The sequence below is a fragment of the Mustela lutreola genome, chromosome 12 (genome assembly GCF_030435805.1).
Source record: "Mustela lutreola isolate mMusLut2 chromosome 12, mMusLut2.pri, whole genome shotgun sequence".
Lineage (NCBI taxonomy): Eukaryota > Metazoa > Chordata > Mammalia > Carnivora > Mustelidae > Mustela > Mustela lutreola.
The window spans coordinates 87,540,645-87,567,819 of NC_081301.1; the positions used below are offsets into that span (position 1 = coordinate 87,540,645).

Consider the following 27,175-nt stretch of genomic DNA (forward strand, 5'->3'; position numbering starts at 1 on the left):
TTTTCCATGACTAGTGTTGAAGTCATTCTAAAAAAATGCCTTGCAGGGCCGTTTCAACTTTCTGGATCTCTCATCCCAACAATAACCTGATTAGTAATGCAGCTGCGGGCTCACAGGTAAGTAATGTTAAATGCTTTCTGGTTGTGTGGTCTTTGTGTTGAGAAGTGTTCTGGTTTGTGGGGTTGTGACGTCATGGGGGACAGTCTAGCTCAGGCACGGTGCTGTGTTCTGGTACTGCTCGTTTCACTGAAAGCGGGATATGTTGAGAGGGTCCTTTTGTTCCTTCTGCATCATTCCTGCCAGTTAGTACCTATGGGTGTGGTAAGACGGATGCCAGATGGAGGAAAAGAGTTGGGCTGATGTTTGGGGTTATCGGACCTTCCAGGTGCATTTTCGCTGGGTCACGTGCCATCTTTCTAGCTTCTCATATTCAAGTTGCGCATGGCTGAATGCCTGATCATTTCAGTTTTTAATTTTAATGAATGAGGAAAGCCTTAGCTTTTCTCTATGGGAATGGATTGTTCCGTAGAATCTTATGGCAGCAGTCATTCCGGTCAAGGTGGACATTCTTCTGTTTCAGTGCAGGGATCATACACACGTAGGGCCTTCATCTCCTTGGTAAAGCAGCTAAATTCTGTGCCTTCAATTAACTGTGTGCCTTGAATCATTTCAGAGACATGCAGACACATAAGAATAACTTAAGAGAATAAATAAGCCATTTTGGGATGGCAGAAATGTCTCTTGGAGAAACTTGGGAGAGATTTACATTTATAATTGAGTGTGATTTGAAACTGTTAATTTATAATGGAAACGTGAGTCTTGAGGACATTATTCTATTATGATTATGTCCATGCTGTGTACTGTAGTACAGAAATAGGAGCTTTACAGCAACACCTGCATATTCGTATTTATATATTTATATGTATAAATAATAATATTTATATATATGATATAAATATAATATTTATATGATAAAATATATACACATATTTATATATTATATACACACATTTGTGTATATCTTATATACACATGTTTATATACATTATATACAAATATTAAATATTATATACACATATATAATATATATATATAATCTATTAAATTTTTAAAAGGAAAGAGATACCTAGCATTATTTCCAGGACTGAGTAAAAGATTAGGGGAAAGGAGTATTTCTTCCAGATAACAAGAATATGGACATCTCTGGGTGATGGTGGTATTCACTTCTGTGATTTTCCTTAAAAACATAAAACATAAAATTCTTAGTTACCAGGGCAGAGACCTGGACATTTAATCATTTCAGGTTTCCGTCCATTCATTTTTCGTCACATGTTTGCTGAACATCTATCAGATCTGTGCCAAGAGTTTATAATTAGAGGATAGGTTTTGGGGCCAAGATGGCCACAGGCTTGATACACAGCCTCACCCTGGCTGGGATCATCTTCTGATTTGTGTTACATTTCAAATGAACAGAGCAAAGGTTCCTTTCAGCTTGTTTCAGAAGTGGTGGGTTGAAGATGAAAGCAAATTGCAAATGGTTCATGAAACAATTTCAGGGGAGGTTGCCACAAGCCCTTCCTGGAGCTCATGTGAGACACGAAGAAAGCCCGTCTCTCATTTCCCATCTTATATTTGTCCTTTTTCCTTTTCATTCTGTGAGTTCTTTCTTTTCTTTCTAGAAAAACCGTTCCAGTAAAACTCATGTTTTGGCAAGGGTTTACCTCTCCAAATAAATCAAACTCTTTCTTCTTGTACGTTTCCACTGCCTTTTACAAAGCTCCCTTTACCTGTTTGGACACCACAGTGTTGAACAGGAAACAGCTGCTACCCCCTGGATGCCCCCCGCCCCCCGCCAGCCCCCTGCCCAGACTCCATTGCGTCCTGGGAGGGTTCGTGCCACCCTAAGCTTCTAGGGCTGTGGTGTGGAGCCTCCAGGTCGTCTTCTATGCTGTTTTGCCCCAAAGAGTAGAGGAAGCACAGAAGTTTTTTCAGGGTAGTTAGTTTTATTAAGATCCATCTCTAAACCTTTATCATGGAAAAATGTTAAATATTGCTTTCATTTTGGTGGGTAAGTATATATGCTTTCCACTGTTCATATCTCTATGCTTCTAAAAGACCTTATTTCTTACAATGAATGTAATACCTAATACATATATTTTAGCTCCCTATTTCCCATCAGACTGTGAATTCTTTGAGACTAGGCTTACTCCACGCTTGGCACAGGGAAGCGCTAAAGGAATGTTTGCCAAATGTGTTTTTCTCTCTATAGCATACTTTTGGACTCTATGTTAGACTATGAACAACCTATTCAAAGTTCTACCGCTTGGACTTGTCCTTCGCGTTGGGCTGGTTTTTCGTTAAACCGTGAAATAAAACACTTGTCGTGGGGATTAAGACACTAATTTTGATTTTTATATCTCATTTTGAGTGCCAAAAATTGTGAAAACTGCCCCGCTTCTCCTGTTCAGGCCAGTAATACCAAAAGTGAACAGACAGGATCTAGACTGAGACAGCATCCTGATTCATGCGCGTGGTGGTTTTTTTTTCTTTGGCAAAAGTTTGCCTCGGGACAGGAAGGGCATTGGAGTTGTTTGAAAGAAGTCAGTGAGCTCTGCGAGTTGGCGGATAGTTGTTTAACGAGTATGAGTATGACTCATTTATTTATCAGGTTTGGAGGTGGACAGAAAAACACTCACATGGCTAAAAGGCTGTGCTCTCCTGGTCACCTGGAAGGAAGGAAGGCTTGTTTGGTTCTAATACGGCATAACTTTTGAAAGTAGATAATGCTGGAAGAGGTATATTTTGAAGTGAGTTTTGATATCAGCCACTCACTTCTATCCAGGACTGCAAGTAGAATTAAAAAATTTTTTTTTTTAAAGCATGATTATGATGACTTGGGAGGGTGCTAGATCCGTGCACAACTTTCGTAGTCCATTCTGAGCCTGAAACAATGAAAAATTAGTGTTGAGAAGATTCAGTTTGCTTATGAAGCACTCGGTTTTTTGAACATGTTTCCTAAAGTGGCTTTATAAAGTAAGGCTTTTAACGATCTTGCCCTTTTACTGACAGGATGCTGGAATATGGTATTTATTCCACAAGGAACCTACGGGGGAATCTAGTGGATTGCAGCTCTTAGCAAAACCAGAACTCACTCCATTGGGTATATTTTATAACAACAGAGTCCATTCCAGTTTTAAGGTAGGTTCCTAGGTCTTAACAAAATCATTTCATGTGATTCCCAAGGTGAAGGATGGAATGCTGAGAAATGCAGGTGAGAAATGATAGTTTTCAGTAAAACTTGTCATCAGAAAAGGTAATTTGGGATTAAATAAGCAGACCTATAACCCTTCCACGTTGAGAATTATGTACAGTGTCCGCAGGCACAGCACCAGCAGAACGCATGTGCATTCAAACTGAGTACTGGGAATGATGGGCTCTTCCCTGTATCCACGTCCCCTCGCTCATCCCCCCCCCCTTCTTTCCAGTCGTAAATATCACGTTTTAGGGATGTACACATTAGATAAGAAGCATCTGTTCTCTCTGCTCCCAGTTCACAGTGTTGGTAGAGGTTCCTTTTGGGCATTTAATGCTAATTACGTAGTAAAATATTACTTACGGTATTTGACCTGACTTGAAATGATGCAGATCAAGTCAATAAAAGGCCACTTAGGAAGTCCAGGTTCCTTGATATTCATCCCCACCCTGGAGTATAACTATATTTGCCTCATTTTGTGCTCACAAGGCACTTCGATTTTTAAAAAAAAATTTTTTTTATTAACATATAGTGTATTATTTGCCCCAGAGGTACAGGTCTGTGAATCGTCAGGCTTACACACTTCACAGCACTCACTATAGCACATACCCTCCCCAATGTCCATAACCCCACCACCCTCTCCCTCCCCCATCTCCCCCCTTCCCCACCCCCTGCCCCCGTAACCCTCAGTTTGTTTTGTGAGATTAAGAGTCTCTCTTAAGGTTTGACTCCCTCCTGATCCCATCTTGTTTCATTTTTTCCTTCCCTACCCCCTAAACTCCCCACCTAAGGCACTTTGATATTTTCATTTATGCGATACAATGCCCAGATTCTTTACCCTGATATGAGCCGCATCAAAATTCAGTTAATGTGGGGCGCCTGGGTGGCTCAGTGGGTTAAAGCCTCTGCTTTCGGCTCAGGTCATGATCCCAGGGTTCTAGGATCGAGTCCCGCATCGGGCTCTCTGCTCAGCAGGGAGCCTGCTTCCCTTCCTCTCTCTCTGCCTGCCTCTCTGCCTACCTGTGACCTTTGTCTGTCAAATAAATTTAAAAAAAAAAAAAATTGAATTAATGCTTCCCATTTCCGATACGGAGAGGACCCTTTAAAAACCTAAGTGTGGTATAATTTGAAGAGTGGAATCACTTGAAGACTTGAGAGAGCAAAAAACCTCAGTCAGAATTATGTTTTTTTGTGAGCTGAGGACCTGATTGAGGCTAATCATTGTTAAGCGTACCATTTCAAACTGGAAATCCTCAAAATTTTCTAATTACAGTGGTATAAAAAAATCTCATTCTAATTAAATTTTTAATATCCTATGCCATGAGGACATGTAGTGATCTGTTAGCTCTAAGAATAGTAGATCTAAATAATAATCTAATAATGGTTAGGTTTTAACTTGTTTAATTTGGGGTTGACTGTCCAGAATAATACTTTGTAGCCAAGGGAAACGGAACCCTGGGAACCCTCCTAGAGGAACCGGTGATCTTTGGATCAGTCACAAAGAATAGCGTCCCCGACCCTTCTGCCGAGGGTCCTCACTAAAAATCCTTCTTTTCATCCTCATACCCATTCGCCTCTCTCTGTCTCACTGAATGCAACCACTGGCCACCCGATTGCCCAAACTTAGAACAGGAATCTTGATTGCTCCCTTTCCTTCACCCTTAGACATTTTCTTTCATACTAAAGCATATCGTACCTCTTAAAGAAGCCTTGCCCTATCCCTTTTCCCCCGTTAACAACTCCCACAAGTCTAGGTCCCCTTAGTTTTTCTTCTGGATTATTGGGGTTGTGTCCTACCTCGTCTCTTATCTCCCTTTTTGTCCCTTTTTAAAAAAATTAATTAATTAATTAATTTAATTAATTGAAATTCAAGTACCAAAGGATATTATTCGTTTCAAAGGTAGAATTTAATGATTCATCAGCTGCGTATAACAGTCAGTGCTCGTTTCATCAAGTGCCTTCCTTAATACCCATCACCCAGTTACCCCATTTCTGTCTCCTTGTAATCCATTCATCTGTCCTGCTGGCGAGAGCATTCCTTCCTAACGTGCGGTTCCTTGCATTGCCCTCATTAAAAATCTCATTGAGGGGCGCCTGGGTGGCTCAGTGGGTTAAGCCTCTGCCTTCGGCTCAGGTCATGATTTCAAGGTTCTGGGATTGAGCCCCGCCGTTGGGCTCCCTTCAAGCATCGTCTACTTCTTCATCATATGCTTACCATGCTGGATTGTGGCTGTTTACTTAAAGGCATGTCTCCCTGCCAGTTTATGTGCCAGCAATAGCAAAGACCATGGCTTTCTTGTTAATGTACAATGCTCAGTGCCTCCCAGAAGGCAGGCACTAAATAAATATTTGTTGAATGACTGAGTATAATTAGATCAAGTAAAATATCTGGTAAAGTTGCTCTTTGTTCCTTTCCCCTCCTTTTGGTGGGAAACTACAACTAATTTTCATGAATCTTTATGTAACGTGTAGCTCTAACTTAGGATTCATATTCATTTTGGTCCCTTGTTGTTTTGCAGGCTGGCTTATTTATTGACAAAGGTGTCAAAACAACCAACGCCAGTTCGGCAGACCCAAGGGAGTACCTCTGTTTGGATAACAGTGCAAGGTAGAGTCATCCTTTGACCTCACGCTCTAGCCATATCTTGGCAAAGCAAAACTTCCTGAGTTAAGCCATTGTGCTCCCTTCTCCACCAACACATTTAAACTGAAGCTTTCAATGTTTGCAGGAGAGCTTTGGGAAAACATTTCTTTCTGCTGTTCTAAGCCCTGTGGCTGGCTTGTTTGTTTTAAAATCTTACTGAGATGCCAGAGAAGTCAGTACTTTCTCCAGCTTTTCATAGTTGTAAATTGATGGGAAAGAGAGGCGCGGAACGAGAAAGAGAAAGGAGAGAGAGATGCTGAAAACAGGGGCTACGTTTGGCATAAAGTAGAACATGAGTCACTGCAAAAACGAGCTAAGATGTTTTAGTGTCATTCCTGAAAACCAAGGCATGGAGAATTTATGGTTAGTGGTCAGAAGGGAACATTGCATTGAATGTATTTCACAGGGAAAGGTCTTGAACTTGATGAGCAAGCTAGTTTGGTTCATTTGTCTGTAGGCTCAGAGTCCCATCATCACTGGGCTCTGTATTGCTCTCCTTTATAACCACAGAATGTGGTTGGAATCGGGAGAACATTTCAACAAAGTTCTCTTATGTGCTATATGAGAGCCAAAATAAATAATGTGTCTCCAATGGAAATAAGAGTTTCTGGAAAAGAGATAGCAACTTAAAGTCCTATTCAGGAGAAACTGTGTATGTGTTATTTTCTGATACTTCAAGTTGAAAGACCCATGTCCGGTTTTGGAAGAGTGCTAGATTTAATAGGCTCTGTTGATAGACATTTAAGAAAAAAAAATGCCAGGCCCTCTTGTTCAGGAGGGAGTAAGATAAGAGCCACACTGTAGCTCCGTGAGTGCGTTTAAGTGCGAGGCAGGATTCTTGCAACACAGTAATAAGGCATGAGGTCAGGAGAAAACTGGGCAAAGTACAGTTAGTAAAATTACTCATCAGGATTCTTTAAAGGTCAAGTTGAGCCTGAAATATCTTCAGGCAACGATCAGATGGCATGTGAGAAGCCAAGAAACTATGGACATTATTTAAGTAAAACACAAGTCTCTGGACGTCTAGTAGATGAGTAAGAAATGAAAAAGGGAAAGAGGAGATGAACTTAAAAGAGAAAAAGAAGCATAGAGATGAGAACCGACGGTGAACCAAGAAGATAATATTAACTGGCAAAACAAAGAAATCTTTGCTGGCCGTACGCTCCTGCTTTTTAAGAGTTTATTTTAACTGGTAGAACGAATAGTGTGTGGTTTGCTTAGTATTAACAGAAAGATCCTTAACACAACAGAGTTGACTCTCTTCCCTGCCTCCCAAAAATGATGTGTGTGTGTATGATGGATGGATGAAAGTATATTTTTTAGAATTCATTAGAATTCTGAATCAGTTCAGAATTCATTAGACTTGACAATAAAACAATTTACCCACAATGGCCGGGATAACACAGTGGGTATGTGTGTATGATATTACGATGATGGTAGTTTTTTCTCTGCTCTTCATTATTTCTCTTGCCAGTTTATAAGTGCATACATATTGGGAATTAGACTCCATTTGGAAGTTGTTATAGAAAAGAACTGATTTTAGAAGATGAGTAATGAGGCATCTGGCAGCTGGTGTATACATTTAATTTTGTACAGACTGATGTGTAGGCTATGCCCACACGTATTCATGCAGTCCAGACATGAGTAAAAATGATAATCCTCTAAAACAACGAGTAGTAAGCCAGCCATGAATTAATCTCTGGCTCATGGGATCCAGAAGATACTTAGTCTGTTCATCAAAGGGAAGTTGACTCAACAGTTGATCAGATGAGCCTTTCCTTGTGTCTTCAAGATGTGAAATGACAGGCATCCGAAGTTGGGAAAGTGTAACCCAGGAGAACTCTTGGTTTGAGATTGGGACATTTCATCCAAAGGAATGAAAAAGCATGAAAACCAACTAGTCTTTAAAGCCAAGGGCAATTAAGGGAGGTTGGAATTGGGAATGTTAACTATCATCTCCACCTCAAGTGGGAAAGAGGTTAAAAATAAAGAGTGTCCAAGCAAGTGGTCAATGATTGAGTTCTATGGATAGGAGTTTGCGAAAGGACAAGATGGCGGTAGCAGTGTTGCTTTCCGATACTTTTTTTTTTGGGGTGATTTTAGAACGTTGTATAGTTTTCTTTCCAGAACTCTTCCATCTGCTTGATATTATGTCAAGACTGTGAAGCTGGTGCCAGCAAGCACAAGGCCAGAGAATAGACGATAGCCTAGAGTCAGACTTTTCAGTCCTGAGGTCAGAGCTATTTAGCGTAGGAGGTCATATACACGGATACAGCGCTTGCCAGACTGGTCTCCTGGGTTCCATTGTCTAGTCCTTTCGCCATGTCACAGCGAGCAACCAGTTTTTAAGAGAAAGTGAAATCTAGTTGTATCACTTCCTTGCTTCCCGGCTTCTGAAGACTTTCCATCATGTCCATCTGTCTATCTGTCTGTCTGTCTGTCTTTCTGTTTATCCACCTACTTTATTTATTTATTTAGCATGTAACTGAGCCTACTTAATGTATACAAGTCAGGGAGTTTGGGGATAGGTGTCCACCCAAGAAACCATCACCACCATCAGGGTCATAGACCTAGCTATCGCCTCCCAAAGTCTTTTCAGACCTCCTTTATGATTTTAAAAATCTAAGAATATTTTTTATGTATATGTAGTACAAGAATTTACCCTAAGATCTTAGTCTCTTAGCAAATGTTAAGTGCACAATAGAGGTTTATTAGCTGTGGGCATGATGCTGTATGGTAGAGCCTTAGAATTTATTTATTTTGCACAGGGGCATCTGACTGGCTCAGTTGGTTAAATGTCTGACTTGATTTTGGCTCAGGTCATGATCTCAGGGTCACGAAATCAAGCCTTGTGTGGGGTCTTGCTGAGCGAGCTTGAAATTCTCTTCCTCTCCCTCTGCCCTTCTGAGTCTTGGCACATGCACACATGCTTACTCTAAAAAAGAAATGAGAATTTATCTTGCAGAACTAAAACTTTGTGCCCTTTGGCCCTCACCTGCCTGTATCCTGCTCCTCCCTGCCCTCACAGCCATTATTCTCTGGTCTGCTTTTCCCAGTGCGTTTAGAATAAAGAACCGCATCCTTGCTGGGCACATGCTTAGCTCTCTATCCTCTGCCCCATGCTTTTTGTTTTTCTTTTCTTTTCTTTCTTTCTTTCTTTTTTTTTTTAAGATTTTATTTATTTATTTGAGAGAGAGAGAGAGAACACAAGCAGGGGGAGCAGCAGGCAGAGGGAGAAGGGGGCTCCCTGCGGGGCTCCATCCCAGGTTCCCCCTGGGATCATGACCTGAGCCGAAGGTAGATGTTTAAGTGACTAAGCCACCCAGGAGCCCCTGCTCCATGGGGTTTACTTTCCAGTCAACTTGCTTGTTCTCTGAATGTGCCAAGCTCAGCCATGCCTAAGGACCTTTGGCTTCTTTTCCCATCACAGCCACCAAGGTAGTGGCATATCAGCAAATACCATCAGCAAATACCTTGCTGACTGTGTGTTTAAAAATCTCAAACTGGGACACCTGGGTGGCTCAGTCGTTGAGCATCTGCCTTCCGCTCAGGTCATGATCCCAGGGTCCTGAGATCAAGCACCACATCCGGCTCCCTGCTTGGTGGGAAACGAGCTTCTCCCTTTCCCACTCCCCCTGCTTGTGTTCCCTCTCTTGTCTCTATAAAATCTTTTTAAAAAAAATCTTGGACTGCTGAATTGGTTTTTGAAAAGCTATCTAGTTGTCCCCCCCCAACCCTGTCCCCAAGCTTTGTCAGATAAAGATAGAAATGATCTTTAAAAAAAAAAAAATAGATGACCTTATGGAATTATTTATTCAATTTGTTATAAAGGACAGTTTTTTACACCAATTATTTGACCTTTTTATTAAGGTCCTTGTAAGTGGGGACATGCAGGTGGCTGAGTCCGTTAAGTGTGCCTTTGGCTCAGGTCATGATCCCAGGGTCCTGGAATCAAGTCCCACATTGGGCTCCTTGATTAGTGGGGAGCCTGTTTCTCCCTCTGCCTGCTACTCCCCCTACTTGTGTGCTTAGGCTCTCTCTCTGACAAATACATAAAATCCTTAAGGAAAAAAAAAGTCCTTGTAAGTGTTCTGGAAGGAAGAGAATTAAAGAGGTAAAATTCAGTCTCTGTAATGAATAAGTTAATTGAATACAATCTGTCTTAAATATAGGCACGTTTAAGGTCTTGAACTAGTTTTATCTCTGTGTCTAAAACATTTTCACCAGCACACAACTCACATAATATTCCAGTTCGCATATATGAATGTGGAAATATCTGATGAATTTATTCAGTATGTTTATATTAGTGTCGTGTAGATTAAGAATTTGTGAAAACATACCAGATTTCCCGGTCTGAGAGTTTGTTTGTTTGGAAATGGTTTTAGTGTTTAGAATGTTCTGCAGTATCCCAGTCTATAATATAAGTTGATTTAAAAATAAAAATAAGAAGTTATGAAAGTAGTTCTCTTGAATCTTATGTAAGTAAACAAAATTTTTTTTCAGTATCTAAAATACCAATAATGAGTTTGTAAGTTGTGCCTTAAGATTTTGTTTGTTTGTTTTGGTCAAATATAAATCCTGCCTTTTGACACTTAAGCTTACAATTGTAAATAGTTGGTTTCCAATGCTTTTTAAAAAAACTTCCTTTTTTTTTTTTTTTAAACCCCAAGGTTTAGGCCTCATCAGGATGCGGACCCTGAAAAGCCACGTGTCGCTGCTTTAATTGACAGGCTCATTTCTTTTAAAAATAATGACAACGGAGCTTGGGTCAGAGGGGGAGACATTGTCGTTCAGAATTCAGCGTAGGTATTCTCTGCAAAGTCATTGTCTGATAACACTGATGTATGCACGAATTTAATTATTTATTTTCCAGGGTATTTATTTTCAAGTCTATAAAAAAAAAAAAAACCCACAGTACTGAAAGTACAGTGAGACTTTCTGGACTTTTAATATTAGTACTATTATTTTTAAAGTATGTTTGTTTTTAGTAATCTCTACCCTCGATATGGGGCTCGAACTCACAATCCTGAGATCAAGCATTGCATACTCTTCTGCCTGGGCCAGTGAGGCGCCCCTGGAATTATATTATTGTTCCTAATAGACCGGGTGAGCTCTGAGGACGTAAGCTCACGCTCGCAGACTGTGAATGTTTGGAATCGTCTCATTCCGCTGCTTTTATTGGAACTGAACCTGTCTGGTGACACGAGAGTTTTTTGATGAGATTGAACAGAAACTGGGGCTTTAACTTGATAGAACAACCATGGTCTATGTCAGAGAGCTAAATAAAGATTTTGAAACTACCTGGATTTCTTTCCTTTGCTTTTGGAAACTCAGAAGTTTGCCTGATGCTCTTTCACTGCCATTCAAAACAGAACTTGTGAATTCCACCTTAATAAGTCTGTTGACTTATGTCTTAACATGACTTGAGGCAGTAAGCATCTTGCTTTTTTCCCATTTTTATAATTTTAGGAGAAGTCTTGATGTACGTTGAGCTAAGAGTTGGTGTTCGAGAGTCTAGAAAAACATGTTTTTTCTGGCTGGCACTCATATTAGCTCCTTGGCATTTTACCGTCACCTCTGACTTTCATGGTGCAAAAAAAATTAATTTTGTATGAAGTCTGTAGAGGTAGCTTAGGTATTAGTGTTGAAAAATTTGAAGAGAATGTTATGATCTAATTGTTTAAAAAAGAATTATGAAAATAACAGTGACAGCGCACACGGACAGGCTGCTTCCTCTGTGCCAGGCACTGTTCTAAAGGGGTAGAATTAATTAGGATGTTTAATGCCCTCATCAACTCTGATGAGCAGGGTTATGTTATTGCTTCAACTTGTAGGTGAGCAAACTGAGGGAGAGTCAGGCCGAGTCATTTGCCCAAGGTCATGCAAGGTCATGCAGGTTCCCGCAGCCAGTAATTGGCAAAGCTGGGATTTGAACTGGGTACCTTCTCTGTGGAGTCTGTGCGTTTAGCTGCTGGGAAGCGAGATGCTTTCTGTGATCTTGGAGAGTAAGCAGTATTGGAAGCTTCTGGATTTCCTAAAACTTGAATACTGAGAGAAATGATCTCTTGTTACATGAGATGGTAAATTAAATGTTCTTTTATTCTCTTGTCTTACAGATTTGCAGATAATGGAATAGGGCTGACCTTTGCCAGGTTGGTAATCACTTTGGAAATACTTTCGATTATTTTAAAGCTACAAGGTACAATAGCCTGGGTATTTGTTTTTGTTTTTACTTGATCGGAATAGGAGTGTACTATTATTATATTAGCACTAAAGAAAACAACCACAACAAAACAACATCCCACTTCCTGATACCACTAGAGGGCCAAAAACACATTTTTCTTAATTAATAGAATTTGTACCAAAGTTGGAGGTTAATATAGCTGGAATTCGATAGAAAGGTAGGCCCGTCATATCTTTTGTTTGGAAGAAAACACTTGAGGGGTGCCTGGGTGGCTCAAGTCAGTTAAGCATCTGCCTTTGGCTCAGGTCATGATCCCAGGGTCCTAGGATCGAGTCCCACATCAGGCTCTCTACTCAGCAGGGAGTCTGCCTCTCCCTCTGCCTGCCATTCCCCCTTTTTGTGTTCTCTCTTTGTCAAATAAATAAATGAAATCTTTTTAAAAAAACAACAAGGAGAAGAAATCACTTGAGAAGAAGGAAATAACAGTTGGGATCATATTAAATAACCTCTTTCTTTGAAGCCAGTCTAACTTTGCAGTGATCTCTAAGACCTGAACTTTTTATGGGACCGTTATTTCGGCTGCTGTCGTGAACATGCTTGCCCTCGAACTGTTACATTCATGGCAGGTTCATTCTCCCATGTGCAATGCTGTACCTTGAGACTAAACTCACCCATCGTTGCTGTGAAATGCAATTCCGTTTGTTTGTTTACTCCACAAACCACGAATTGATTTCTATGAGGTATGCTCACAGTTTGGAAGGACTTTTTGATGACTTGATAATAGGTATTTGAAAAAGCTCCTGGCTGCTTTGAAAACTAGCTTTTTTAGCTGTAACTTGCCTTTTTTTTTTTTAATGATTTTATTTATTTATTTTTCTCAAGGAGAGAGACCACTTGTGTGAGAGTAGCAAGCAGAGAGAGGAGAAGCAGGCTCCCCATTGAGCAGGGAGCCTGACACAGGGACTTGATCCCAGAACCCTGGGGTCATTATCTGAGCTGAAGGCAGACGCCTAACCGACTGAGCCACCCAGGCATCCCCCGCTATTTATCTGAGCGTCAATTTAAATCTCCTGGAAGGGGGAGGGTAATGTTTATGCTCATTTTCACAGCGATGGAAGCTTCCCAAGTGATGAAGGCTCTAGCCAGGAGGTATCCGAGTCTCTCTTTGTTGGGGAGAGCAGGAATTACGGCTTCCAGGGTGGTCAGAACAAGTATGTGGGCATTGGAGGGATAGACCAGAAGCCCCGGACCCTGCCTCGGAACAGGTAAGCATTGCTTGATCAGCGTACGGTTATATCTGAACAACAAATAAAACCCAACTCTTATGGAAGCTTCTGTAGTAATCCTGGGTGGACTGGTTCCCACCGTGCCGCTCTTCCCACCTTATCTAATTACCACTACTATTTTTGGTGTTATTGCTATTACAGTTGTGTATAGTATCTTCTGGAATTCTGGAGCATTAACGATCGAACGCTTTACAGATTTCATTATCAATTGTTTAAACCAAGGAAGCGATCTCATTTTTCATTCCTTGCATGGCCTGATAAAAGCTGCTGATTTTTTTGTTTTCTTCTTTCTTGAGCCACAGAAAGTTGGCCAAGCTGTAAACTATGACATGAGGTCACTTTTGCCTCAATCTGTGAGGTTGGTTTGCAGAAATAGCCACTGGAAAAAGGAAATAACCTATTGCAAAGAGTCCTAGAAAATAAGAGTGGGCAGTTGCCAAAGCTGACTCAAGCCCTGACCACGGCCCATATAATTACGAGTGTTTCAGCTGCGTGGAGGAGACTCTTGGCATGTTTTCTGTCAAAATAATCACAGAGTCATTAAAATAGTACTTACCCCAGAATGATTCTTTGGAGCTTTTAGGGGAGCTACTAACTAATTAATCCATACCTTGGTTCTGAGACACAGTTTGGAATTGTCCTTGTAAGAAAAATAGAGAAAAACTCATGTTCTAAAGGTCTCACATTAGAGCTACTGTCAGAATTTATCAAGCAGCAGTCCCCTTAAAGTTGTGCACCATAGGTGGTCATTGGGCTAGGACAGGGGGATGGGCCCAAAGGGCTTGGCTTTGAGGGCCAAATGGACTTTACTAGCTTCTGGCAAAGAGTGAGCTTGCTTCCACTTCCCCTGTGCTGGTCGTTGGGAAGTTTTGAATGCCATTATAAGCTTCGCTCTGTGTAGCACTCCTGTTGGCCAGACTGTGTGGAAGCCACTGGGAAAGAAACTTCATGGATATTTAAGAGCTAACATTTATTAAATGCTGATGATGTGTCAGGTCCCGCTCTAAGTACTCCATTCTCTGCTTAATCCTTGCAAAGCCCAGTGAGGTAGGTCCTGTCGTTAATCCTGCTTTATAAATGAGGAGCTTACTGAACGTGGCTGGGTGGGATTTGGGTCCCGTGACTCGGCCTTCCGCACGGTCCATGCCTGTCGGAGTGTTCTAAGCTGTACCTGTCTCTTCTGACGTGTCACCAAAAATGGCTGTTGGTTTTTGGTGGCAGTATGAGGGTGGCCAGCTCCGTCCTTCTTTTATTTTATGAAGCCTTCAGTTTCTTCTTCTTTTTCTTGTCTCTCTCTCTGTTTCTAACTGAAGTATAGTCGACTTAAAGTAGTACGTTTCAGGTGTGCAAAATACTGACTCAAGAATCATATATATATGTAAAAAAAAAAAAAAAGAATCATATATATTTTATGTGGCCCCCAGTTTCATTTCAAAATGCTCACTGCTTCCTTGTGAAGGAGGCTTTTCCAAAACAAAACAAAGACTCCTCCTTGGTCCCTGGACCCAGCCTTTGTTTTATTGTGTCTTGACAACTTTTTCTATGTGAGAGAACCATTTGGGGATCTCTCCTCAGAAATGCATCGAGATGCATAGTTTTTTTAACCAGGTGATTTCGTTTCCTTGCTAGCATGTAGGCTTTTGCTGTAAAACACTGCCAAGTTGTAAACTAGAGTTGCTGTAGAAATCCTCGGCAGTGCCATTAAAGAACTTTAACAGAGTAGACACCTAAGGGATCCAGAATATTATGGGTTTTGTACCTTAATTATGATTAATGATATATGATGAGTAGGTTAAGGGGCTTGTGTTTGAAGAGAAGGGAGGAAAATGAATAAACCGAATTTCTCACTCCAGCCAGCCCCTCTGACATAGTAAGCCTTAAGAATTTACACGTTTATACTTTCAAGCATATCATTTCATTTTATTACTGTCATTTAGTGGCTTGAAAGGAGGTTCTCTCTGTGAAAGCTACAGATTTGTCTTTTGTTCTCTTGCCAGAGATTTTGGAACCAAAGGGGAAGTATATGAGTTCCCAAATAAAAGGTCTTAACTGGGTTGATTGAAGCGGGAAATGTCACATTCAGAGAGGCCTCCATTCTGTCCCAAACAGCACGTCTCTCACCCCAATCTGTTGTAGTACTGTGTGTCACTGCCCCCACAACACTTACTATCTGAAATTACCTTTTGTTTTTCTCTTTGCCTCTTCCGTTGCAGTATGCGTTTCATTCGAGCAGGGATCGTCTCTTGGTTCCACTGGATTCTAGAATTGTACTTAGCGTGTCCAGGAGATTGAACAGTGTTTATAAAACAAACATGTGAATGGGCGCCTGGGTGGCTCAGTGGGTTAAAGCTTCTGCCTTCAGCTCAGATCATGATCCCAGGGTCCTGGGATCGAGTCCCGCATCGGGCTCTCTGCTCAGTGGGGAGCCTGCTTCCCCCTCTCTCTCTGCCTGCTGCTCTGTCTACTTGTGATCTCTGTCAAATAAATAAATAAAATCTTTTAAAAACAAACAAACGTGTGAGTGAAGGGAGGGGCCCATGTGCATTAAACAAAATCTTATGTTTCAACAGGACGTTCCCCATCAGAGGTTTTCAGATTTATGACGGGCCCATTCATCTAACCAGGTGTACCTTCAAAAAATACGTGCCCACGCCAGATAGGTACACCAGCGCTATTGGCTTCCTTATGAAGAATCCCTGGCAGATAACCCCCAGGAATAACATCTCCCTCGTGAAGTTTGGTCCACATGTAAGTATGTCCTTACGGTATCTGTGTAGTGACCATGCGGGAGGGTGGGGGATAGATAATTCCCAAAGACAAAAAACACCAAGTATTCATGATGAGTCTTTACAACTAGGAGGAGAAGTAGATGCAGGAGAGACTCTAATTCCATGCACACTGTTCCATCGGGTTCAAGGTGAGAACAGAAGTCCCATGTGACCTGAGGTATTTTTGACCTTCACGTAATACCTCGGAAGGGACCACGGCTTAAAGTGATGACACGGCATGGGGGGATGGGAGAGTGTCAGAGGAGCATCAGGATCTAGGATTTGGGGAGGTTCATTGTGATCATCTATGAGGAGAACTGAGTTGTGCCTGGTATTTTACTTGTCTGGGGCTTGTTCTTCTGGAGAACCAGAGGATAGAAGGATGGGAAAGAAGAGGAGTACTGGGATGGTATAAGACAGATACAGGTATGAACTCTTGGGAGGTTTTTATGAAGACTGCAAAGAAGACTGAGAAATAATTTTTTACAGTACAGTAGCCCACAGAAATTGTTTTCTTCGTACTTTCATCCGTGCCCTCTGGAGCCTGAGCACACAGGACAGTCTGATTATATACCTTGCCCTCCGCCATCTTGCCTGTTCCAAGATGGCTGTGGTACTGGGGGGATGAGAGTCTCTCCTCACTCACTGCTCCCACAAATGGCTGTAACTGGGAAGTGGCTCATTTTTCTCTCACTTTTGTTCACAGGCAGACTCTGCAGTTGCCTAGCTTAAAATAGAACACGGGAGGGGCGCCTGGGTGGTTCAGGGTTAAGCCTCTGCGTTCGACTCAGGTCATGATCTCAGGGTCCTAGGATCGAGCCTGACATCAGGCGCTCTACTCAGTGGGGAGCCTGCTTCCCCCTTTCTCTTTCTGCCTGCCTCTCTGCCTACTTGTGATCTCTGTCAAACTAATAAATAAAATCTTTGGGGGAAAAAAAAAAAAGAACATGGGATAGTTTGACCGGAGTCTGTATCTAGTTTTCCAGAATGGCTGAGGCATGAAACAGGAGCCCAGGTCCAAATTGGGATGCCAGCTTTGTTGGCTGGCTCTCTCTTAGGCCCTATGACTCTAGGGGAAGAGGTAAGGCTACACTAGCAGATCATTTCCCACATAAATAAGTAGGGCAGTCCTTAGAACAGCTAGGGAGGAGGTGGGATGTTCACTTACTACCCACACAGACCTTTCCACACACAGACTTCTAGTGACCTCTGACACACTCGTTCTGAAAAATAGCTCACTGGGTGTTACATTGGCTGTGGAGTTCCCAAGTTCTCACATCCCTGCTCTTCAAGGTAGTGGTCATCAGCCTGGGGGTCTGATGGTGCTGGTGCCCAGGGAACAGTTTGCAAAGGGAACAGTGCCAATTTTATTCTCCCTGAAGAGGTGGGAAATGTGTCCTAAACGTCTCCTAGATTTAACCACAGAAGGACCAAGGGAAATGGAAAAAGGTCCTACAAGTAAGAATTTAGAGCCACTTGTCCCAAACATCACTGATTTTTCATTGAGTTGCCTATTACTTAGATGTTCGGTTGATTTTACAACGTCTGAGGGTGATGAGTACATAAAAGCATTTTTGAGGTATATCTGCGAGGCTTGCATAGTGGGAATAATTTACCACTAATAAGAAGTAGCTAAAGACTATAAAACTTGTCACCTGCAGCCTGCTTTGCAGCTGTGTACTGTGTGTTTAATAAAAGCCTTAAATTAACTCTACCTGGCATGAAAATGACTGAGCTGGGTTTGGTTGATGTTGGAGAGAATGTAAAAATAAAATGATGAGCTAGCTCAGAAGCTGGAATTTATAATAGATTTTTATTTAATTGAGGTATAATTAGCAGGCAGGGAAATGCACACACCTTAAGTGTGAAGTTTATAATTCTTTTTTTTTTTTTCAAAGATTTTTATTTATTTGACAGAGATCACAGGTAGTCAGAGAGGCAGGCAGGGAGAGAGAGGAGGAAGCAGGCTCCCTGCTGAGCAGAGAGCCTGATGCGGGGCTCGATCCCAGGACCCTGGGATCATGACCTGAGTCGAAGGCAGGGGCTTTAAGCCACTGAGCCACCCAGAGTAATTCTTAACAAATATGCGTGACTGCGTGTTTCCCCCTTCCCACGACTGTTCTGATTCTCTTACCCAGGTTAGTTTTGTCTGGAGAGCAGGTAATTCTTTTTAAATGGAAAAAATGGAAAAGACCAACATTAGCTACGTGACCTCCACAAGGCTCTGTGACTTTTTTCTTTTTTCTTTTTTTTTTTTGCCCAACCATGTCATAATTAACTGAACACTTTGATTGATTGGGTGCCATCGTTGACATCTGTGAACTGGGGCTCTCGGCTGCTCTAACCTTGAAGCAGTTGAAATGGATATGCCTTTGGGTGCAGGCAGGGGATGCCGACCAGGACGGTAGAAGCCTTCCCATGGTGATGTCCTGGTTTTTCACTGCCGGCAGGTCTCTCTGAACGTCTTCTTTGGAAAGCCTGGCCCCTGGTTTGAAGACTGTGAGCTGGATGGTGACAAGAACTCCATATTCCACGACATCGATGGCTCCGTGACAGGCTACAAGGATGCTTATGTGGGAAGAATGGACAACTACCTGATCCGCCACCCAAGCTGCGTGAACATTACCAAATGGAACGCGGTGGTCTGCAGCGGGAACTACGCCCAGGTGAGCCATTGTGCACTGTGATGCCTGAACTCCGACCCCGCTGCCGACAGCATCTCTTCTGGGAGGAGGGCTCTCTTGCTCTGCAGTGTCATTGATCCTTTCCAAAGGATGATTTTTCTTTAGGAAAAAAGAAAAAAAAATTCACAAGGGATCAGGGACTCATATAATTTTATTTCAAGTCCTCCTCCTTCAGAGCAATTCAACAAGTGGGTCCAAGAGTGGTAGGATGATTTGCCTTTGGTTAAATATGCTTGGGATACAGTTGGGGTGAGAACCTATACTTCCTAAGTCTTAGGCTGGGTTTTCTTGCCATGCTGCCGCTGTGCTCACTGAAAGGGGGATTTATTCTTGGCTTTGAGGGTCATTATCTCTGCTAAATTAGAGAATTAGGCAGGGGGATAAAGATTGGAGGAAGTTTTCTGGCTTAATTTTAAAGGAGTATTAGCTTCTTTGTTGTGGGATTTTTTATTCCCATAAGAAAAAAAAATATGTTATTCTTGCCTAAGTTCTGGGGAAAACAAGGGAAAAAATGGAGAATTAACTATAATAGAGAAGAAAAGAATGTAGTTTGAAATGTAGTTTCTTTTTCCTTTCCTCTTACTCTTAATCAGAATTGCCTGCTAAAACTAAGTTAACCTCGGATGCTGTAAAAATTCTAGAATTAACATAAAACAAAACCAAAAAGCTTTTAGCTCTTTTCTGTAGCTACAGTTTAGTTGAATTTCATGGGTGTGTGTCTGAGAGTGGTATGTACTCACCAGTGAAATAGAAAATTATTATAAATGTGCCCGTCAACCCTTTGGATTTCAAATGTATTCGAGAATGTGAATCTAATCCTCCTGTCTTACAAGGCAGAGTAGTAATTCAATTTTTATTGGAGGACGAAGAAAGAAGTAAGTCATCTAATGCTTCCTAGGAGGTTCTAGGAATGGTAGGACCACAAGTCAGAAATTTTCTCCTGAGAATTTGAGATTTGGGCTGGGAGCCCATATCTCCAGCCATTTGCTGTTACTTAGATAATGTTTAGACTGTATGTTTTTCGGTAAAAGGTAGAAACAAAATAAGACTGTATGTTTTTAGGCAAAAAGGTAGAAGCACCTGGATCTCAAGACGGAATAATAATTGTTCGGCTATTTGTGAATATATTTTAGCTCTTTGCTAACGCAAGGGTTCAAGGGGCTCAGGAAGAAAGGTGAAAACGTAAGGCGCATTTAAGTTAGAGGGGCGCCTGGGTGACTCCGTCGGTTCAGTGTCCCAGGGTCCTGGGATCGAGTCCCGTTACCGGATTTCCTGCTCAGTGGGGAGTCTGCTTCTCCCTTTGCCTCTGCTGCTCCCCTTGTTTCTGCTCTCTTCCTCCCTCTCTCTCTCAAATAAATAAATAAAATCTTGGGAAAAAAAAAAAAGTTACATGTGTCACTTCCCGTCCTTCCTGGATTTGGAAGAAGGCAGGAGATTGATTATGATATGTCTATTACATATATCCTATTGTATATAATCTTTTTTTAAATGTTATAACCTAGTTCTAAAATGATACTGTTATTTTAACGTATATTTGAAATTATACATTCTATATTTGTATAATCTATATAATAAGTATAGGTTAAATATAAACATTTTTAAAAATAAGTATATTATGTTTGTGTAGTAACTATAATATAATATATAGTACATAAATAAACACTAAATAAATATATACTAAATAAATATAAATATTTTTATAACAAATTTTTATACTTTTTATTTTAATAATATATTATGATTTTTATAATATGATTTTTATAGATACTATTATAATTTTTACAATACATACTAAATAAGTATAAAATACTAAGTCAACATATACTAAATAAATATGTGTAAATGAAGACCATTGGTAGTCTCAATTCCTATCGTTATTTTAAATCTTCAAGGGGTGTTGTAAAGAAGAGTGTTACTATACTGAACTAGTCAGACATGACTGAGATTTGGGAGCGTTTCTGGCTCACAGGTTGTATGCATGAGGAATTAATATGGACAGAACCATAGAACTGACAGGAAGAAAAATAGAGAACTCTTGTGGATTAAATTCTGTTTCCAGCAAACGTTTTAATCCTCCTGGAGAGTTCCGTTATGGGATAGTGATTTGTTTTAGGAAATCGTTCTGAGGTGTGTTCTTTGGAGGATGTCTTTGGAGAAGGTTTCGTTTTGGCCCAGCGAGGGGCACAGCCACTGGAATGAATTCAGGATTTTTAAATTTGTCTCTGTTGAATGTATTTTTTTCCAGTTTTTGCAAAGTGCTTTATAGCTTTTATTTTATTTATTTATTTTTGAATGGGTGAAAAATGACTTCTTGGGCTGATGTAGGTCATGGAAAATTGAAAGCCAAAGCTCTAAGATATTTCAGTTTTCCATCTCTTGTTTTAGAGGAAAGGCTTTCAGATTGACTGGTGGGTATCAGTTTTCACATTAATTTACGGATTCTTTGTATGTGTGTTCTTCAGACTGAGGTATTTCTTTGACAAGCTGTGTAAGCCACAGAGGTTTTATATTCTGATGAATAAGCCGGCCTGTGGCGGAGGAACGGATGATGAAGGTCTTGGCTAGCGGAATGCTTGGTCTGTTTTTACCATTGCCGCTTAAGTCGGCTTCGTTTTAAGTATAACTTAGGATGAAGTTGGCTACTATTCATTGAGTCTGGCTTAGGTCACAGAACCTCTGTTCTGGAAGGAAGGACTCTGAACTTTGTGCTGGAAAATGTTTGTTTAGGTTATCTGAGCTTTCATCCTCTGCTCTTTAATTCTTTTTTTAAAAAATTCATTAAGTTTTAATTTTTTTTCAAGATTTTTATTTATTTGAAAGAGAGCATGAGTGTGGGGGGAGGGGGAGAGGGAGAGGGAGAAGCAGGCTCCCCACTGAGCAGGGAGCCCTACATGGGACTGGATCCCTGGACCCCGAGACCGTGACCCGAGCCACCCAGGCGCCCCTTAAGTTTTTAATTTTAATTCCAGTTTAGTTAACATAGGGTGTTCAGTTAGTCTTAGGTGTGTGAGGTAGTGATTCAACAATTCCACACGTGGCTCAGTGCTCATCATGGTTCACTGTGCTCCTGAATCCCCAGTCCCTATTTCGCCCAGCTCGCCCTGCCCCCCACCTCCCCTCTGGGGACTACCAGCACGTTCTCTGTGGTTAAGAGTCTTCTCCCCTTTACTTCTTGATTGCTTTCCGAAGGTTTACGTGCAGACGTGGAGCACCCAGAATCTGACTATGACCATCGCGCGAGATGAGTACCCCTCCTACCCTATGGTGCTCCGGGGCATTAACCAGAAGGCTGCCTTTCCTCAGTACCAGCCGGTGATCATGCTGGAGAAGGGCTACACCATCCACTGGAACGGGCCGGCGCCGAGGACTGCTTTTCTCTACCTCATAAACTTCAACAAGTACGTCTCCATTACTGTGACTTCCCATAGTGGAGCCAGGCGTCATTTCCTGGGGACAAACCAGACCGTTTGCTCTCGGAGCAGGGCAAAAATGCCAGTTTTCATGTACTTCATTCTTAGGTAGAGGCTGTATCTGTCTTGGTGACACAATGAAGCAGTTTCACAGATTGACAGGACCCAATCATGTTAAAAACATTTCTCTTTTGTCTGTGGTTGAGCTGTTGTGGGCAGCCTCACAAGAGGTTTTACTACAGCCTGCCGAACGCTCTAATTCCCCGTCCTGGGAGGGGCCGAAGTTGTGTTGGACGTTCCAGTGGAGCTCTTGGTTATCTAGAAAGTGCAAAGATGTTTGAGGCCCACTTTAGACCTGACAGAAGAGAGAGGCGTGACTGACAACTAACATCAGCTACAGGCAGAGGGGAAAGAGCTGGACGTGAATCCCAGGCGCCCACCACCCCTGCCGGAAGGCATCTTTCTTGTCCCTTCTGGATTTCAGTTGTCCGTCCTAATAATATTACTTCCAATCAAAGGCTCTGTTTTTCCATTAACGTATGCAAGTGTTTTCTGTGTGCCCGCTGACCCAAAGATGAGCGAGAAAAGTTCTTGCCTTTCAGGAGCTCCTGTTGTCCAGGTAGAAGAAATTTTAAGTGCGTTGACAACCCAGTGCTATTTTTAGTGGACACGGGATAGAGCAGAAATGCTGCCTACCGGGGCCCACCGGGGCCCGGCCCGGCTGCCCAGAGGAAGTGATACTGAGGGCTCAGTCTTGGTAGAAAAGCAGTGCCGTTGAGAACGGGCTGGCTCTGCTCAGGGACGGATGGATTCAGTGCGATGGGAGCATGGGGTGTGTCGGGCAAGTGACAGATGACCCTGGCAAGGAGGCATGGGACTATTTTGAGAGGCAGAGGTGACCAGTCTAGTTGCGTGTGATGGTGACCCCGGGAGACGACTTGGATAGGTGTTGGAAAAATTGAAATGGCCTATCTTAAAACATCCACTTGAAAAAAAAAAAAAAAGAAAACAAAACAAAACCAAAAAACACCCATTTGAAATGAACAGAGGTGGGCCTCTAATGTGTAGGACTTCAGCTCTGTGTAGGTCACTTCCAGGGGTCTGTGACATACCAGCGGATGCCCTACTTCTGAGATGTTAGGGCCCCAGCACCTGCTCTAAAGCAGACCATGACTGCTTCCCCCTAACACTTGCTGCTGTTTCTCTGTGCCTTTGCTGGAGAATTGCACCCCTGCCTACGGAGTCAGCCCCAGGCAAAAATCCCAGGACTCATCACTGACGCTTCTTTTCTTCGTCCCAACCCATCAGTGACCAGAGCCTGTTGGTCGCATCTCCTTAGTGCTGTGCGAGTCTCTCCACTTCCGCCCACACTGCTTGCGGCTGAGTTCAGACCATTATCGTCTCTCGCCTGGATCCTACGTGATCTCCCCGCCTCCAGTCCTTAGTTCACACTGTGTCCAGGGTGAGGTCTCTAAAAGCCAATCCTGTGTGGCCAGTCTCCGGAGTGAGCTGCGCAGAAGGCAGTGAAAGAAACAGCAACAGTCAGAGGGGACCACGGGGAAAGTCAGAGTGACCAGGAATGGGAAGACTGGTATCTGGCAGCGTGTGAATTTGATGTGAGAGATTACAACCAAAGGATACGCAGGGTTCTGTGGGGATCCCGTGTAACTTCTGAACAAGCACCGAGCAGGAAAAGATCTTTTAGAGTAAAAATCTTTTAAAGTGAAACAAGGCCGAACCCAGAAGTTTCAAAAATCTGCATGGGCTTTTGAAGTTCAGTCAGACTTTCCTAGCCTAAGTAGCTCAAAGTGTATAAAAATTACATCGTGGGCAGAGGCAGGAGGAAGAGATGGACAGTTTTTTCCCCCAAATTTGATGTGATGATAGAACAGTCATAGGTTTTGTCATAGTGCCATGTCTACGAATAATACTTTAAAAATGGTAAGAGCTGTGCTTATTCACTAAACAAAATAAGGAAGATAGAGAAAAATATAAAGAAAATGGAAATAACCTATAATTCTTCTAATCAGAGTGAGGCGTTATAAATGTAGTATTCTCCCCTCTCTCCACCTTTTTTTTTTTAAGATTTTATTCCTTTATTTGACAGACAGAGATCACAAGTAGGCAGAGAGGCAGGCAGAGAGAGAGGGCGAAGTGGGCTCCCTGCTGAGCAGAGAGCCCGATGCGGGGCTCGATCCCAGGACCCTAAGACCATGACCTGAGCCGAAGGCAGAAGCTTTAACCCACGGAGCCACTCAGGCACCCGTCCACCCTTGTGTTTTTGGAGCATATAAATATACCAGAATTTACTTGACTGCTCTCTTTCTCCATGAGCATGTACCTTCTTTTTCTTCTGCCAGCCCCTCGACACATCCTTTATGCTATTATAAATGATACAGCATAGAGCATCTTTCCTGGTCTATGTTCCTAATTATTCTTTAATGGGATTACTGGTAAAACCTGTACGAATAATTTTAAGGCCTCGTTACATATTATTTTTAAAAATTCGTTGGAAGAGTAGTGGTAATTGTAGAACCCTGTGAATGTACTTAATGCCACTGAACTGTGGAGTTAAAAATGGATAAAAAGATAAATTTTTGGTTATGTACATTTTACCACAACTTACAAAATGCCCTCAAACAGCAAATGATTTAATGGTTTCCAGAAAGTGTTGATTTTATATCTAAGAATAGGATATTACCTAAGGAAAAAAAAAACCCCACAGCAATTTGGTAATATGCATCGAAAGGTTTAAAAGCACATATGCCTTTATAGCCAAAAGTTTTACCACTAAGTATTTATCCTAATGCAATCATAAAAGAAAAAAAAATATTTATGAACAAAAAAATTCTTTGGAGGGGCATCTGGCTGGCTCAGAAGGTTGGAGCGTGCAACTCCTGATCTCAGGATTGTGAGTTTGAGCCCCACTTTGGGTGTAGGGATTACTTATAAATAAATAAAATAAATAAAAATTGGGGCGCCTGGGTGGCTCAGTGGGTTAAAGTCTCTGCCTTTGGCTCGGAGATCACAAGTAGGCAGAGGCAGACAGAGAGAAAGGGAAGCAGACTCCCTGCTGAGCAGAGAGCCCGATGCGGGACTCGATCCCAGGACCCCGGGATCACGACCTGAGTGGAAGGCAGAGGCTTTAGCCCACTGATCCACCCAGGCGTCCCCACAGCAGAAATTTAAGGCAGAGAAGAATCACGGCTGAAATTTACAAATGCTATAGTACTCAAAATACGCAGACTCAAGTGTGGATTCGTTGTTTTATTGTCTCTCCTTTATAGGAATGACTGGATTCGAGTTGGCCTCTGCTATCCATCAAACACAAGTTTTCAGGTCACCTTCGGCTTTTTACAGCGCCATAACGGCTCGTTATCCAGAATGGAGGAGTACGAGCCCGTGCACTCGCTGGAAGAGCTGCAGCGGAAGCAGTCGGAGCGGAAATTCTATTTTGACTCCAACACAGGGTAATTGGGCGCAACCAGTGAAAGAGAATTATTGCTATTTTTCTTTAATGGTGAAATTACTAGTCTTCAGCCTAACTAAGAATAGGTTGGGATAGGACGGCTGTTTAGAAACGCAGCCGATGTGGGTAATTCTCCGCTCATCACTATTAGAGGTTTAGAGACGTAGAATGACTCGTAATTACAGTTGGCAGCAGGAATCGGATGAAGATGTTTGCCGTATACCTATTAAGGCAATTTGGAGAGGAAAATTACCCTTGTCAATAAAGAACCAGGAGGCCCAATTGAAAATTAAAATAATTTTTTTTTCTATGGCAACTCTTAAGATGATTACTTACGTGGGCTAGAGTTCATATTTCAGGGAGAGCTCGTTTTTTTCTTCCTTTAAGGTGATCTCTCAAGTTGACCTTGAGTTTAAAAAAACAACCAACACCAAACCACTGTGTAACCATAGCATGTTTGCTTTCAATTTTCTCTAGGCTGCGTCTTTCCACTTTTTAATTCTAATCCTGTTCACCCGGGGTCCTGTTGGCTTTGTCTGCCTTTATCCAGTTACAGTCTCTCAGCCTTTGGGTTCTGGTAGGCTCGATCTCCTGTACTCATCCAGCAAGTAGCATGCTCCTTCAGCGTCCATCCCTGAAGCTGACATTCCCATCACGTATGCCATCGTCTGGGTGCCATAAAGATACTCATGTGACGAAGAGCCATTTCTTAGGCAAATTCGCTGTCCGCTAAATCAAGGATGTGGGCTTGTAAAGCAAGTCCTTAGCGAACTAGAGGTTTAAATGCTGCGATTTCTGTAGTGGGGTTTTCAGGGTGCTTTCTGAGGTCACCCAAAAGCTCAGCCTGGGATGCCCAGTGACATCCCAAAAGGATGACACTGGGGCTAACTCCTGAGGAATGAGTAGGAGGAGATGGAAAAAGAGAGGGTTCAGGTGACCCCCGGAGCAGCGCGGAGAGGTGCATGGAGGCATGGAAGAACGCAGCATGGCATGTTTGGGGGAAAGATGAAAGTTCAGAATGGGGAGACGGGGGCGTGAGGTGGGGGTTCTGTTAAGTGGCTTGTTAGTTTTTGAAGAAGATGCCCCTCATTTGCCCTCCAGGGCTCTCCCAAGCAGCCCTTGTGACCTGCTTTTCTTATCATAATTGTCGCTGATTTTCAGTTCTTAGTAAGACTTAAGACTTAAGACAACCTACTGGGACTTTTATACAGCAGATGACAGAACTTCCACAGTCCCTGTTGGTTTTCCACAGAAATAAATGGAACACCCCAATTTGTGAGGATGGTCTGGAGATCACAAATGATGAATGATTAACTGGGAAATATTTTTTTTTTCCATTCTGGTATTTTTAGAATCCCTCAGCCTTCGAGGTTCTAATTCTTTTTAATTCTATTCCTTTTGTTGATTTTTAAGTGTATTCATTTTTTTAAATTTTAAATTAAAAAAAATTTTTTTTTAATTGTGTGTCAAAAGGCCC

At 42.0% G+C, this 27,175-nt stretch overlaps 1 protein-coding gene across 2 annotated transcripts in view; it reads left to right on the plus strand.

Moving 5' to 3' along the window:
• The window catches only part of CEMIP2 (cell migration inducing hyaluronidase 2), a 90,370-nt gene that overhangs the window by 41,520 nt on the left and 21,675 nt on the right, over nucleotides 1-27,175 (plus strand). For both annotated transcript variants that reach the window (XM_059143196.1, XM_059143197.1), the window contains exons 10-19: nucleotides 47-116; nucleotides 3,070-3,198; nucleotides 5,773-5,861; nucleotides 10,568-10,699; nucleotides 12,014-12,049; nucleotides 13,191-13,346; nucleotides 15,938-16,115; nucleotides 18,586-18,801; nucleotides 22,009-22,217; nucleotides 25,517-25,699. In XM_059143196.1, coding sequence (XP_058999179.1) covers nucleotides 47-116; nucleotides 3,070-3,198; nucleotides 5,773-5,861; nucleotides 10,568-10,699; nucleotides 12,014-12,049; nucleotides 13,191-13,346; nucleotides 15,938-16,115; nucleotides 18,586-18,801; nucleotides 22,009-22,217; nucleotides 25,517-25,699 — 1,398 coding nt within the window. The remainder of the gene's footprint in view (nucleotides 1-46; nucleotides 117-3,069; nucleotides 3,199-5,772; nucleotides 5,862-10,567; nucleotides 10,700-12,013; nucleotides 12,050-13,190; nucleotides 13,347-15,937; nucleotides 16,116-18,585; nucleotides 18,802-22,008; nucleotides 22,218-25,516; nucleotides 25,700-27,175) is intronic.